General features: G+C 48.2%; 4 protein-coding genes across 5 annotated transcripts in view; 3 read left to right on the forward strand and 1 right to left on the reverse strand.

Annotated features, from left to right (window-relative positions):
• The window catches only part of LOC105562774 (tRNA:m(4)X modification enzyme TRM13 homolog), a 5,333-nt gene extending 4,230 nt beyond the window's left edge, over window positions 1-1,103 (forward strand). The window contains exons 6-7 of one of the 2 annotated variants that reach the window (XM_012013836.1): window positions 545-684; window positions 1,021-1,103. In XM_012013836.1, the coding sequence (XP_011869226.1) occupies window positions 545-684; window positions 1,021-1,035 (155 nt within the window). In that variant the 3' untranslated portion in view covers window positions 1,036-1,103. Of the gene's footprint in view, window positions 1-544; window positions 685-990 lie in introns of both variants that reach the window. The other variant, XM_012013835.1, reaches the window with a different exon arrangement.
• Window positions 1,048-1,609, forward strand: LOC105562773. Its single transcript, XM_012013833.1, has 2 exons — window positions 1,048-1,246; window positions 1,394-1,609. The coding sequence occupies exons 1-2, from the start codon at window positions 1,057-1,059 to the stop codon at window positions 1,591-1,593; spliced, it is 390 nt and encodes a 129-aa protein (XP_011869223.1). The 5' UTR covers window positions 1,048-1,056; the 3' UTR covers window positions 1,594-1,609.
• A 357-nt stretch (window positions 1,610-1,966) lies between these two features.
• On the forward strand, window positions 1,967-2,708 carry LOC105562772. The gene has a single exon (XM_012013832.1). The coding sequence runs from the start codon at window positions 1,980-1,982 to the stop codon at window positions 2,157-2,159; it is 180 nt and encodes a 59-aa protein (XP_011869222.1). The 5' UTR covers window positions 1,967-1,979; the 3' UTR covers window positions 2,160-2,708.
• An 80-nt stretch (window positions 2,709-2,788) lies between these two features.
• The window catches only part of LOC105562775, a 12,645-nt gene continuing 2,324 nt past the window's right edge, over window positions 2,789-13,109 (reverse strand). Inside the window, exons 2-5 of the mRNA XM_012013837.1 lie at window positions 7,517-7,656; window positions 7,111-7,260; window positions 6,864-7,019; window positions 2,789-6,753 (exon numbers count right to left, since the gene is read on the reverse strand). Of these exons, the coding sequence (XP_011869227.1) occupies window positions 6,719-6,753; window positions 6,864-7,019; window positions 7,111-7,260; window positions 7,517-7,655 (480 nt within the window). The 5' untranslated portion in view covers window position 7,656 and the 3' untranslated portion in view covers window positions 2,789-6,718. The remainder of the gene's footprint in view (window positions 6,754-6,863; window positions 7,020-7,110; window positions 7,261-7,516; window positions 7,657-13,109) is intronic.

The following is a 13,109-nucleotide window of genomic DNA, read 5'->3' on the forward strand; positions in this document are numbered from 1 at the left end:
GGCATTTCGAGAATTTCAAATCGCTAAAATCGAGAATCTCGAAAACTTACAAAGTATCAGGAGAACATGATCAGCAAAGAGGTGGCACTACTTAAAATTCCAAGAATGTTTAGAATTACCAAATTTGCTGTATAGATTAGCATAAATATTTGTAAATACATATCGAATAAACATTTTAATATACATATCAAATCATCATAACTTTAATATTGATCGACTAATACCTGGAATCGGAAAATAGAAATGACTCCTTAGTTCACGCCGTGTAATGCCTCACGATGTGACAATAGACACCAAATATCCTGCACCAAGATGGTCGCAACGATAGGTCCCCTCACCCTTCGGAGCCAACTTTCCGCGTCCATGAGGGTACCTTACGCTCCGTCCAGATATTTCCTACGTCCATGATCAGTACAGTCAACTTTCAACTTATCAACCTTACCCGTTTCGGGACGACGTAGTACGCAAGTCAGGAATAATTCCTCCCCACTCAATGGAATGCCCCGCCCAATACGAGTGATCTAACGCCGTTCAAACATTCCAGAGTACGTTCGATGCGGACGTGGTCCGACAACTTGCTCCTTTCCTTGTCGCCCCAGCTTCTGCGGTACCGCTACCTCGCCGAGGGAAACTGACGTCGACGGCGCGAAGAAAGGAGAGGAAAAAAAAGGAAGCGTCATTGAGGTACGTACGAGCCATACAGGATGCGCGCAATTATCATTCGCGAGTACGTGCGTACGTACGTGCACATGCCTTTCGTGACCTATATCGGTGTCTATTTTCGTCTGCCCGCGCGTATTTTGTACGCGCCGTAGTGAAGATAGCGATAACCGCGATTCACCAATCGGTACACAAAGTTGTGTATACATCATGTGCGGCACGGCAAGGCGCGCCGCGCCACGCCACGCCGCGCCACGCCACACCAAGCCAAGCCAAGCCAAGCCAAGCCACGCCTGACTAGCCTTGGGGACACTCTTACCGCGCTAACAGGACCCTCCCCGTTTCTCTTTTTTCTTTCAGAAGGCAAGCGAGTAACGAGACCGCTAACGTTGTGACATGTCCATTCTAGACGACCGCGAGGAGTATCTGAAGAATCCGTATTTTAAGGGGCACGAATACGGCGACTTCACCGCATTCTATGTCACAATCGCCTTCTGCACCGTCCTGGGCGGATGTCTGTTTATCCTGAACATCGTGTTCTGCTGGTGCTCGCGGCATCGTGATTATTGGCAGAATCGCCACACTGGTGAGTCCAACAGCCCACCACCCCCCCCCCCCCGTCAGCACGGGAGATACGTATTAATTCTAGACTCGTAGCTTCTTCCTGCGGCCGCGCGCCACTGATACAGTTTCTCTTATTTTTTTAATAGCGTATTGTCCTATTGGAATTTAGGCAATAGGTGGATCCAGCCCATGTGGACTGTATTACCACACAAAACGCCGCCGCTTGACCTCAGCGAGCTAGAGCCCGGTCTCATCAAGCATCCCCAAGTGAGGCACGAGATTGTTCAGTATCACGATCCGGAGTCTCAGCGCACGACGCCGCAACCGCAGGAGTACATGGAGATGCAAAAACGCGAGAGCGAGATCTAAAGTGGCGCCGGCAGCACCAACTAGCGAGCAGTGTTGAACAACGGCAGTAGTAACACCCACGCTTAAGGATACGTTCAAAGTCAAGAACTTTAATTGAGCCCAATAGAGTCCAATTAGCCCTTTGCACTCGGCTGATTGCATTGTACAGCTTCTAACTTGGGTACCGTGAATCTCTTACCACCAGCATTGTCTTCGTAGGCACGTCGTCCTGCTCTTACGTATATCGAGAATAATTTTTATTTTGTTCTCTTACAAAATAACTTATATAATCGAAAACGGTGATTTAGACACTGTAGCGACTTGTTTCGCGAGTCGTTTCGATAATTGCACGCGACACTAGTTGCGAATAGGCGACAATCTCGAGCAGCACAAAACACTTTCTCATTATGGGCTTACACGTTTTCTGGCCTGCCACGGCCTGCCTGACTCTCTTCGTAGTTTGCATTATAATCTTGCTGCTCAAGTACGGCGCACGTATCTGCAATTTGCGACACGAGGCGTTGCCGTCCGACGAAGAATGGGAGGGCAAGGCGTACTCCAGGAAACTGTCCGTCTCCGTGGCGTGAGAACAGATAGCACTGTCCCGAAAATGTATCCGGATCGTGCATTTTTTTTTTCATAAAAGAAAAATGTACGATTAAAACTGCCGACTAGTATTTTTGGCGACGTAAGTCGAACGTAAATAACTTTCGAAATATTTATAACTGCTTTTTCTGGGACACCTCTCACGTATTGGCAATATTGACACAATATTGCATAGACAGTATTGGTCATGTAAGTTAAATCTCTTGATGATCTGAAATGACATTCCGTCCATTTATTATAGTATAATATTCGTACTAATATATTTGTTATTAACGGGCACACGCGTGCGTATTCCCCCCTTTTTAAAAATTAATGCAATTAAGAAACTTTTATACATGGAATTTATAATGGAAAATTACTTTACAGCGAGGCGCTGAAAAAGAATGATAAATTTTACGTCCGTCCATTTTTGATATTATCAAATATACTTTTTATTGGAAATAATTTTCTAATATGACATCGATATAATCGAGCACTTTTGTAATTTTTGTATCGATAAATTTTGCGAATAAAAACACATATCATAAAAATCTCTGTCTCCAGTCATTTCACGAGATCAGTTGTGCGAGCATCCCGGTCGACGCAACTCGAATTGATCACAGCGCTCTTGTATATATAATATTTTACTTTTATTGACAACATTGGATTTTTGTTACATGTGTGTATTGGTTACACAATTACTTCAATAAGTAAGTAGATGCATTATACAATTTTTATAGTAGTTCGTAAAGAAAATGATCGATTTCATCGTGCTACGATACATCCAAAATTCAAGAGCTACCCTAAGCTATACGGTCTGAACGACGAAACTGTGCGTAATGTCCCAGCAACTGCGCGATTAGCGATTTATACAAATACTTTTAACAATCATTTAGGATCTAAATCGTTGCGAAGCAGTTAATCGATCCGTATAACAAATTGACGGTCTTTGAAAAATGTACAATCGAATTTGTTTAACCTTAACGAAATGCGTAGAAAATTTTCAGCGACCTGTTACACCAATCAAAAACGGTCAAAGCGGCCTATTGCAATTTCTGTAGTTGCACCATAGTACAACTAGTGGGTCCACTCTCTGTCGGCCCCTTTGCGGTCCCGATCACGTGGTATTCCGTCATTATTCTGGGCAGCAATCCAGCGGCGTATGTGTGTGTACGTACTGCAGTTGTATGTGCGATAGTGTATCGAAACTACATTACCACACATACAACTTTTCTCTCATTGCTCTACCCAGAACAATGTCGGACGCGCAGAAGGGATTAACGCAAAATGAGACGAATGACGCGAGTGGACCTACTAGTTATACTATGGTTGCGCTAACGAGATTAAACCATCAACAAGATCGACGATTGTGAAACTCAACGATCCGTAATACGAACGGCGATTCGTATGCCTCTAATTATTTTAATTCTAACGAATAAAGTTTTGAACGATTCTCTTATTGTAATATCTAGAATATCTATGATTTGTTCCGAAGGACGCGGTGCACGCGCAGATAGCAAACGGCTGTCCTGGAAGAGACATATCGAGAGGGATTTTTCAGAGCAGAGCTAATTGAAGGCGGAAATTAAAATTGTATACTGCGACCTTTCCCGACCGGTCCCGGGATTCGGAGCCTGCGGTGCGCAGGATTTAATTCGCGACTCGTTAAAAACTTGGATCGGGGAGTCAGGGAGAGACGTCCGCTTCGAAATTTCTCCAAGGGAACACGAGGCATTTGCTATCGACGCGCGCATTTCTCCCCGGAACGTTCTGTGTAGCTTTTTATCGAAGGATCTGAAAAATTAGTCTCTAGGTTTACTGATGTATCTTCCTATCATGCTATGTTACAATGCGATTAAAACATGAAGAGCTTCCTGCGTAGCTCCACACAGAGAAGTCAAGCACGAGACTCGTTACAGCTGTTCTGCATTGCCGAGGTAATTGCATGCCGAGATGACGCATCCGAATTGCGCAATCCTGCACGGTTGTTAAGAGCTAGCGCAGGATTCCTACGAAAACTACGAGGCGTGCAAGCTCGCGCATTTCGTTTAGCGTTTCTGGAATGGTCTCGGAATCCCCTGCGAGAGAGGAATTGCACGAGCGCACGTAATTAGCGCGCACATTGTAAAACAGTTGTAACGCAGGAGACACATTTAATGCTTTCAACCGGCACGTAACGAGTCCCACTTCCGTGGCGTGTCCCACCTGGTACGAACTGGTCTCGGTGCGGAACATAGCTTCGACCTTGGCAATTCGAGGGGAAGGGAACGACGAGTGTCCGGTGGAGCTGGGTTCACCAGTTGGAGGATCAATGGAGACAATAATTAGCGAAGAGCCCATAAAACGGAGATAACGCTATCCTAGTTTATCGATAAGGTTCGCTTCACGCGTAATGATGATATGCTGTAATAGGGAGCTAGAACTAGGCGCTTGACGATGACGCACGCGCGATTCCGCGCGTACGGCGTCCAACAGGGTCTTGGATGATGAACTTGCGGAGGTCCTCAGAATCCGACGCGTGGAACAACTCGCCGACAATCGCGACGTCCCCTCCGTGACGACCCGCGACCTTTCGGAGCTGAAGAACCGAGCCACCGTCGCGTATCGGAGATTTAAACGGAGACGAGGAAGAGACACCTTCAAAATATTGTATGTGAAAAATACCCTCTTCCCGCGTCTCACCTGTGCACTCCTGTGAGACGCGTTCGCGCGGGTCGCACCTGCGTGCAATATCAAACGCGCAAACAGCTTAACTTCCTCTCACCGACGAGCCCTCCGGTTATACATCTAGACTTAGAAACGAATTACAATGCAGGGGGAGGGGAGAAGGGGATTTGATTTTTGTGGCGTCGAAAAGATATCCAGTGATCTAATCTCTTTTTTCCTCTCTCTTTCTCGCACGCGCGAGCGTGCATGTTTGATGAGACGACGAGTTATTTCAGTTTGATTTTCATGCTCATTGGCGAGTTTCCATATTTGCCAGTTATCACTTGATACATTATTATTATTAACGTTAACTGCGAATATTAACATCGGAAGTGACAACGTCCTGCCGAGAGGGGCGCGGAGGATTCCGGGAAAATTCATTAGGCTCGCGCGAACATTCTGCGTGTGCTAAATATATATATATATATATGTGTGTATACATATATATAATATACAAGTATATAGTGTATTTCCGTATTTCACTTTAATTCTCTCGACAAACATTCGATGCGTCTTCTTTTGATCGTTCATTTTGATTGCGTAATTTTTGATTTTTGACCATTTTGAAGATGCCACACGGGGCGGATGCCATTAGCTTGTTGCGCGCAGCATCCTTGTTTAAACTAACGAACCTTCGCGACGGCGTAATAATTGTCGGAATATCTCGCGCGTGTTACATGATACAGGACACAGTTACTTTGAACACCGAACATTGTATATTTATGTGACAATCGAATGAAAGCTGTTTAGTATGACAAATATTGTACATGATTTTTAAGTGGATCAGCAGCTAAGCCAAATGGGGGTCGCTGCTGCTTCTTGTGTTAAACAATAATATTAATAATAATATAATATCGCTGCGGGAAGACGAGAGAACAACTTTGGCGGATGATCTTATCCTCTGCGAACCTCCGAAGTGGCGGCTGCTTTCTAGTCAGGGGGACTTTTTATCATGTGTGCTACGCTCGTTAATCGAACAACTAGTGGTGCAGATTTTGCAAGAACACGCCGAGAAGGCTGACTTGTCGATCTTTGCAGATTTTTAGACATCTGATTTCGAAGGTCAAGTGGAAAAGTTTCGCGTGTTCGAGGGTGTTGCGGATTCACGAAAATTCAATGCACAAACTGCATCACTACGTGTCTGGACGATCGGTCGTGTTTAGCTTTCGTCATCTCGAACATGTTACGTATCGGTTCTCCCAATCGATTCCCCGGTTGATTGCGCGGCTTAACCCTCCAAGATCTCGCCAACGTCCATTTTTAGAATACCTTTATGCGATCAATAGCTCCTCTAATAGGGGAACTCGTTGCAAATTATGTCAATGGGTTAGATAGAAGAGTCTCTCTTCGACAGGCGTATGTTTACGAACACGATATTTTCCACACAAACTTGGGTCTATTATTAGGTGTAACCAATCTACCGAGTCTACTCAGAAATCGACATTGCCGAAACATTTAAGCCAAGATTCAACGCGCGACGTACGTCCGATATGTAAACTACCTCGCACAACGAAATCCTAGAAGGGTTAATAACCGAGTTGCTGCCGAGAACAGACGTGATGACACCGAAACGCAAGCACCATCCCACAATTATCAACAGCAATTAATCGACGGCAGCGCACCTTGAAAACTGTCTGCAGTTACGCGCAGCGCGCGTCTGCGTCCAAAATGCAAATGACTCCTAGGCAGTATACGTGATAAATGTTTCGATCGCGAGACGATCGATCCAAATTTGTGCTCTGCCTCGCACTTAATTGGCGACGGGGAAGGGGATGGAGAGAAGATAGGGGGTCGTAGAGATGAGAGTGCGCTTTCGTTGCCCGATTAGAAGAAATGATTGGAGATCGGCGAATAATTACTGCTTGCCCGATTTCTTGTTCGATCGTTCACCTGAAAACAGAAAAACAGACAACGGCTCGCGCTTGCTGCTTAAATGTCCCTCATGTCGCGCGGGCTGCCGCAGCCCGGATAATCGAAATCGAGCAAACGGGAGGAATTACCTTTGGCAGACTTCTTGGTGTTGGCCTCCAGTTTACACCTCTTGGTGAGCCGTCGCGTCTTGTCGCAGGATGTATCGCTGTTCGCTTTCAGATTATCAATTCTCGTCATTACCTGATTCGCGCATCCGCTCCACGTGCCCTTCTCGTATCGACATGCTACGGTCGAATTAAGAGAAACAAAAAGAAAACGCATTACGTCCCCGAATTTATTTCTTGCGACGCCACGGGCTATCAATCACGGGCTCACCTTTCTTACACTTCTTCTGTATGGTCTTGGTCTGCTCGCAGGATTTGTCGCCCTTCTTGAGATTCAGAGTGCGTGACCGCGTGTTGGTATTCGAGTCGCATTCCGACCATTGACCCTTTACGTATCTGCACGACGAGGAGCTGCCGGATGCTGCATCAGCAGACGCGAAACGTCAATAGAAACAATTGGACGTAACGTCGATCAAGCGAATAGAGAAGGAGAAAGAGAGAAAAGGAGGAAGGCAGGGAGGGACTTTTAAGGTCGCTACGGAACGACTTCTAATTACGACGTTTATATACGCGTGTTATATATATATAGACGGTCTATATTCGCAGCCGCTCGATAAAATAACGTCGCGATCGTGGAAGGAGGTAACGGGTTAATTAACAGAAAGAAGAACACTCACTTCGCTCCTTAGTACCGCGCACTGTCCGCACAAGCACCTCCTTATCATCCTCCTCCCACAGATCAGCTTCCGCTCGCGTGGACGTAAGAATCATCAACAGGGCGACGGCCACGAGAGCCAAACTCCAGCACAGCTTCATCCTAAAAGGGAAACAAGAAAAAAAAACGCCCCGTCAGACACTCTTAATTAGCAACCTTATCTAACTATACGTAAAAAAGCAGATCCGCGACACTGCTTATTCTCAGATCGGCAAATATTTGTTCAATCGGACCCAGATTGTGGATCTCTGAGAATTTTGCGATAGAGAGACGGCCGCTCCCTTCGAGTTGACTCAATAGATAGATTATCGCGGCAAATCAACGGCGATAAATTACCGAAGCGAGAAACGAATAAGCTTCTCGCGCTTTGATATATATATATATATTTTTTTTTTATATATACGCATTCGGGCTTCGTTCTCGCGAGGCAGTCGGCGAAGCGAAGACTTCTTTATGCTGGATTTCACGCTGACGTTAATTAAAGCCAGTCCGTCAATCTCTATTAAAGCCCGTCATCGCCGATAACTCGTGATCCACGTCACGAGGCACCCGACAGGCCGGCACAAAGGAAGAAGCGCCGCGACGTCGGCGTCGAATTTCGCGGAATCCGCGCTCGACGCGGCTGTTAAACTCGCGGGTGCTGCTGCGCTCCGTTACGATTCGCGGTTATCTCGATCTCCGGCGACAAGTGGCCCTCAACGAGAACGGCAAAGGATAATTAACCCCGCGGCCGTAGCATCGTTGCGAGGGAGCGCTAAAAATAAAATCTTACGCCACTGCGAGTAACTCGCACTTTAATCCTTGGCGCTCGACACTTTGTGCCCGCCCGGCCACGTCCTCGTTTTGACAATCTCGTCCGCGCTTCCGCGATAGCCCCGGAAGCTCCCCGTCGATTTCGATAACGACAATTCTCGAGTGAAGCAGCGTATCGTAGTCTACAGCCTTTGACAAATTGTTAGACACCCTCCTAATCGTTGTACTGTACCGAATCTAATCTGGAAAACCTCCGCTTTCGAAAAATTGTTTACTGGAGCGTTCGTTGCTCTTCTGTACAGTGAACAGCTTTTAAAGGCTCAAAATCTTTCCAGTATTAAATTCAGTACAGCATACACTGGAAATCTAAGTGTTACTTTTATGCACATATGCAATTTGATGAAGCACTTTTTATAAACTTCTCTTTTCCTTTAAAATCAGCTGTGACGTGGGATACGTTTACGCGTCTCTTGCCACTTAAAAAAATTATTTTAAACTTTTACTCTAATTAATCAAATTTCAATCTAATCTCAATCTTAATCCGTAGTCCGATACGGGCTTTAGTGTGCACTCATTAGGCTTGTTTTCTGTTCCTACACTGGTGAACTAGTGCATTAGTAAATTAGAGTAAGACAAGCATATTTTTTCTCATTCTAGCTTACTGCACTAGTTCACCAGTGCAGGAACCGAAAGCAAACCTATTGTCAGCGCGCACCAGGGCGAGCAATCGGATTCGTTAATTTGCACTGTTAATTTGTACTGATTAGACGCGTGCCTAATAATCTTGTCTACGGCTGTATCTGCACGGAAAGAAAAGTGTAGCTGCCGTAGCTAAAAACTTCACGTGGCAACTAAATTTCAGCTGCAAAATATGGACAGCTGATATTTAGTTGTGATAAAATAAAATTTCTTGAGTAAAGTAATATTTTTTTAGATGACACACACACACACAAAGACGTTTCTTAATCGAGAATTTGGCAAATTTGGATTTTGCATTGCAATATCTCCACTCATGGGGCACGTAGGAGAAAAATACAAACACTCTTATCATGCAAATCGAATCCAAGCTATCGATTGAGTCCTTAGAAGTTGATCGGATCAGCCGTGGCTGAGATCCGAAAATCTGAGGGCCTGTCAGCTCGCGTACTCGCGTAAACTACACGGTCGGTCTACGCTTATACTTGGCGCGAGACACTGCCGTGTCTCGTGATGGTCAAAAGAACCTGCGCAACGTCAATATAACGGTAACGATGCTGCATGACGAGTATACAGAATTCAGCTACGGACGTCTCGTTGTCGCAGCCTCCGATCGCGCAAATCAATTGCAACGATCGCGACTCTCATGTCGCCGCGACGTCAACGAATCCAGGGCGCTCGAGGTCCACTCGGACGTCCATGCAAATCCGGCGAAACGCGGCTGTCCGCACGCTAGGCCCTGTCCAGTCCAGCGTGCGGAAGCCGAAGATTGATTTATTGGAGGGTGCGCGGCGATACGAACGCATAAACGATTGGCTCAAGGTCTCTCCTTAGATCGATGGCATCGTTTCGCGCGCGATCGGACGCGCGATGCGCGCCTCCGACGATGGCGAATCGGGGCGATCGCCAAGGCCGCGGGGCTAATTAATCACCCGGCGACAGCTGGACGAGGATTCGACGACCGGCGTAACCATCTCCGCATCGACGGACGATGATGGATTATTCCCTGTGTAACGTCGGGGTTCATGAATAAGCAGCGGCATAATCTCAACCGCTCTAAATCTGAGGCGCGTATTCAAGATTCAAAGACGCAGCCTCTCCCGTGAGGCCGCGGAGACCGTAGACTTCAAAAGCTCACCGAGATCCCAGAGCTCGAGCCCAGGATTCCAAGTTCGGGGAGAAAAGGAGGAGAGAGAGAGAGAGAGAGAGAGCCAGCCAAAACGCCGTCGCGCGTCAAATAACGTGTCGGTTCAAAGGCCCCGGGATATACAGATGGAATAAAATGCAAGTCCGAGAATAGAACGTAGGAGGAGGAGGAGAATTGAGAAGAAATCAAAGAAACGTGCGTAATCTATTAAAAGAACGGATGTGCGAGAGTCGACAGAAGTTGCGACACGACGCGTTTCGCTGCACGCATCCTTACAGTCATTCACGCCATTAGCCGACATTGAGACAATCAGCAGCACTCGTCAGCAATCTTGCTGGACCACCGGTCGGCCGGCCGGCTGTGGCTCTCCTCCCCTCGCGAATCTCCGCTTATATTCAAGCGATCCGTAGGGAAAATCGCCCGCGGCGGCGCGCTCGGATTGACGGAATTGACAAAATTATCGTCGCGTCAGAAACGGCCGGACGCGAGTGAGACGGCGGGCGGAAGTCGCCTTGTTCAAGTTCGTCGTCGAACCTATTGTCGGTCCGCCAGCGTCGCGATACGGGCGGGCGAGAAAGGGCAGAGGACGAGAGAGAAAGAGAGAGAGAGAGAGAGAGAGATAGTGAAAAAAGAGATGCGGAACGAGAGAGAAAGAGAGATATCGGCGAGCAGATAATGTGCGGTCGAATATAGACCGACGCGGTCAACATGTCCGAGAGCGAGGGGACGTTGCCCGATGTCCAGATATACGCTCTCTCCGCGTGTCCAACTCGCGAGCACGAGCAACACGAGCTCCCGTCTCTCCTTTCCGCGCGCGCGTGGGTGTCTCTGGTCATCCCTATAAAAAAAGAGCAAGGCGTTTATTTTCGACGGGTCAACCGGGTGGCGTCGCGCGGACGCTCGATAAAAGTTAAAAAGCCCGACCGTGCTTTTATTTCGCTCGACCATATGTACCGGGGGTAAACAGGTGTTAGCCGACCGTGCGCTATCGTCGAGAAAAAGAGAAGAAAGTCGCCAGGACGGGGAGAGTCACGTAGAGCTGATAGAGTATCAGCGAGTCTCGCGTTTAAAAATACGAGACCGCATTCGGAGAACGGTAACAACGGGCGTCCGGTTTATCGACGAAAATTTATCAATAAAGAAAGGAACAGTATGGAGCGCGCGCAGATAAGGCACGGGACGTTGTTATGCGCGCGATATAAAAGATAAGGGGAGATCGACGGTTCGAATTATAAGCGAAACGGACGCTCGTGCGATCCATGTCGCCGTCACTCAAGTCAGTTATGCCAAAGTGCGCACAAAGCGTCTTTATATCTCTTTCTCTTCCCCTCTATCTCACTCTCTCTCTCTCTCTCTTTCGTGTCACGGAGGCAACAATTGAATTTTCGTGCCGCAAACGGATTCCACGCCAATTCGAAATTCTGTTGGCGCGACAACTTTTATTTCTCGGGACGTACGTTCCACGGGATTTCGAAAGACTCTGCTGTGACCACCGCTCCTCGGGCCACCTCCTCCCTTCGGCAAGTTTCTAAACTTTTAGTACCCTGGAACTTGGATTGTTTTCGAACTCATGCAGGCGGGAGAGTGGAAGAGGAGTTTCCCAACTCCGATTTCACGGACTTTTATACACGTCCCGTTGCGCCGCGCGCCCTGCCCGTGCCCCTATATGCGCGCCAATTTATCGTCCTTTGATCGTTGATTTCCCAATCAACATAGGGGGGGGGCAGCGGGATGAAAATTATTTATGCGAGTCGCACACAAATAGCTCGCCCTTCGACCTTTCTTTCGCCCTCTCCTGCGGCTCCGCAGGCCGGTCGAAAAGCGCGCACGGAGATAATTCACCGTGTATTTTACCGGGGCCACGTCGCCGCCTCCTCGTCCGTCCGTCCGTCCGTCCGTCCGCAGAACTCGAACCGGCCTTTTTCATTTACCTTCCATGTGTACACGCGGTAAGTGGGACGCGGAGTCGATTTAGTCCAGTGCACGGGAGAGGCGTGCAGAGCGGCTACGAGATCCTAGAAAGCAAGAAACTAGACGTCGCGTCGCCTAGAAACAAGCTCTCTTGGCCTCGGTGCGCCCGCTTGCCATTGCGCCCGCGCGACGCAACTTATAAATAGCTCGAAAACGAAGGGTTAAAAGGTTGTCGCGGCGTGTTTACAGCAACCCTAAAAAATCCCGCGTCGCTTTACAGACCCCACGCGGCCGCGGGAGAGGCGAACGAGAACGAAATTCGCCGCGAGTCCGCCGTCCCGTCCCCGATAGGCGCGCGAGTCTTTCTGCCTACGCCGAAGAGAATAGAAAAGTAGCAAACGACGGAGTCCTCGGGTCTAAGATCGAGCGTCGATCGCGTCGCCGATATCAGCGCGACAGTCCTCGTTATCGCCCCCTTCGACGCCTCGGCGCGGACTCAAAATCTTATCGATTTTTCTATTACGTTCCGTCCCCTCATCGTTCGGTCTCTGAAATCTATTCTGTGCATACAATAGTCGTATCTTTTACAATACTTCGTAGTACTCTTTGGGTTGATCAATGACCACGTAAGGGCCACGTCTACAAAAGATGCTGGAGATTCGGGCAAGACTCTAAAAGAATTGCGAAGAGTCCGGTGGAAGCGAGATAAAGAACCCGATTCAAGATGCGGTGCAAGAGCGAAAGCGTACGAGGGGCGGCGAGCAGGTGCGGAAAGAGCATTGATCGTTGTGTCGCGGATACGCGCGCACAATGGGAAAAGCCGCTTTTAGTTTCTGGTCCCTCTCGGTCCTTCTCGGCTCGTCCCGGGTCGGCCGCGCGCGCCGTGGGAGCGGGTCCAGCGACGGAGCGCAAAAAATTGTCGGATCTCCACCGCTTCGTCGGAGGAGAGCGACGAGAATCAGGGGCGGGTCTCCGCTCCGCTCCGCTCGTTCGCGGAAAATCGATCAGCAACGCCGGGCGGCGGTGGTGGCGGCGACGGCGGCGGCAG

Source organism: Vollenhovia emeryi, unplaced genomic scaffold, assembly GCF_000949405.1.
Source record: "Vollenhovia emeryi isolate VEMERY1.0 unplaced genomic scaffold, V.emery_V1.0 DF939183.1, whole genome shotgun sequence".
Lineage (NCBI taxonomy): Eukaryota > Metazoa > Arthropoda > Insecta > Hymenoptera > Formicidae > Vollenhovia > Vollenhovia emeryi.

Bases quoted from the DNA above. Each gene is read 5' to 3' on its own strand.
- LOC105562773 (XM_012013833.1), top strand. From the start codon at position 1,057: ATGTCCATTCTAGACGACCGCGAGGAGTATCTGAAGAATCCGTATTTT. The intron at 1,247-1,393 runs GTGAGTCCAACA...ATTGGAATTTAG, and splicing joins TTGGCAGAATCGCCACACTG to GCAATAGGTGGATCCAGCCC.
- LOC105562772 (XM_012013832.1), top strand. From the start codon at position 1,980: ATGGGCTTACACGTTTTCTGGCCTGCCACGGCCTGCCTGACTCTCTTC.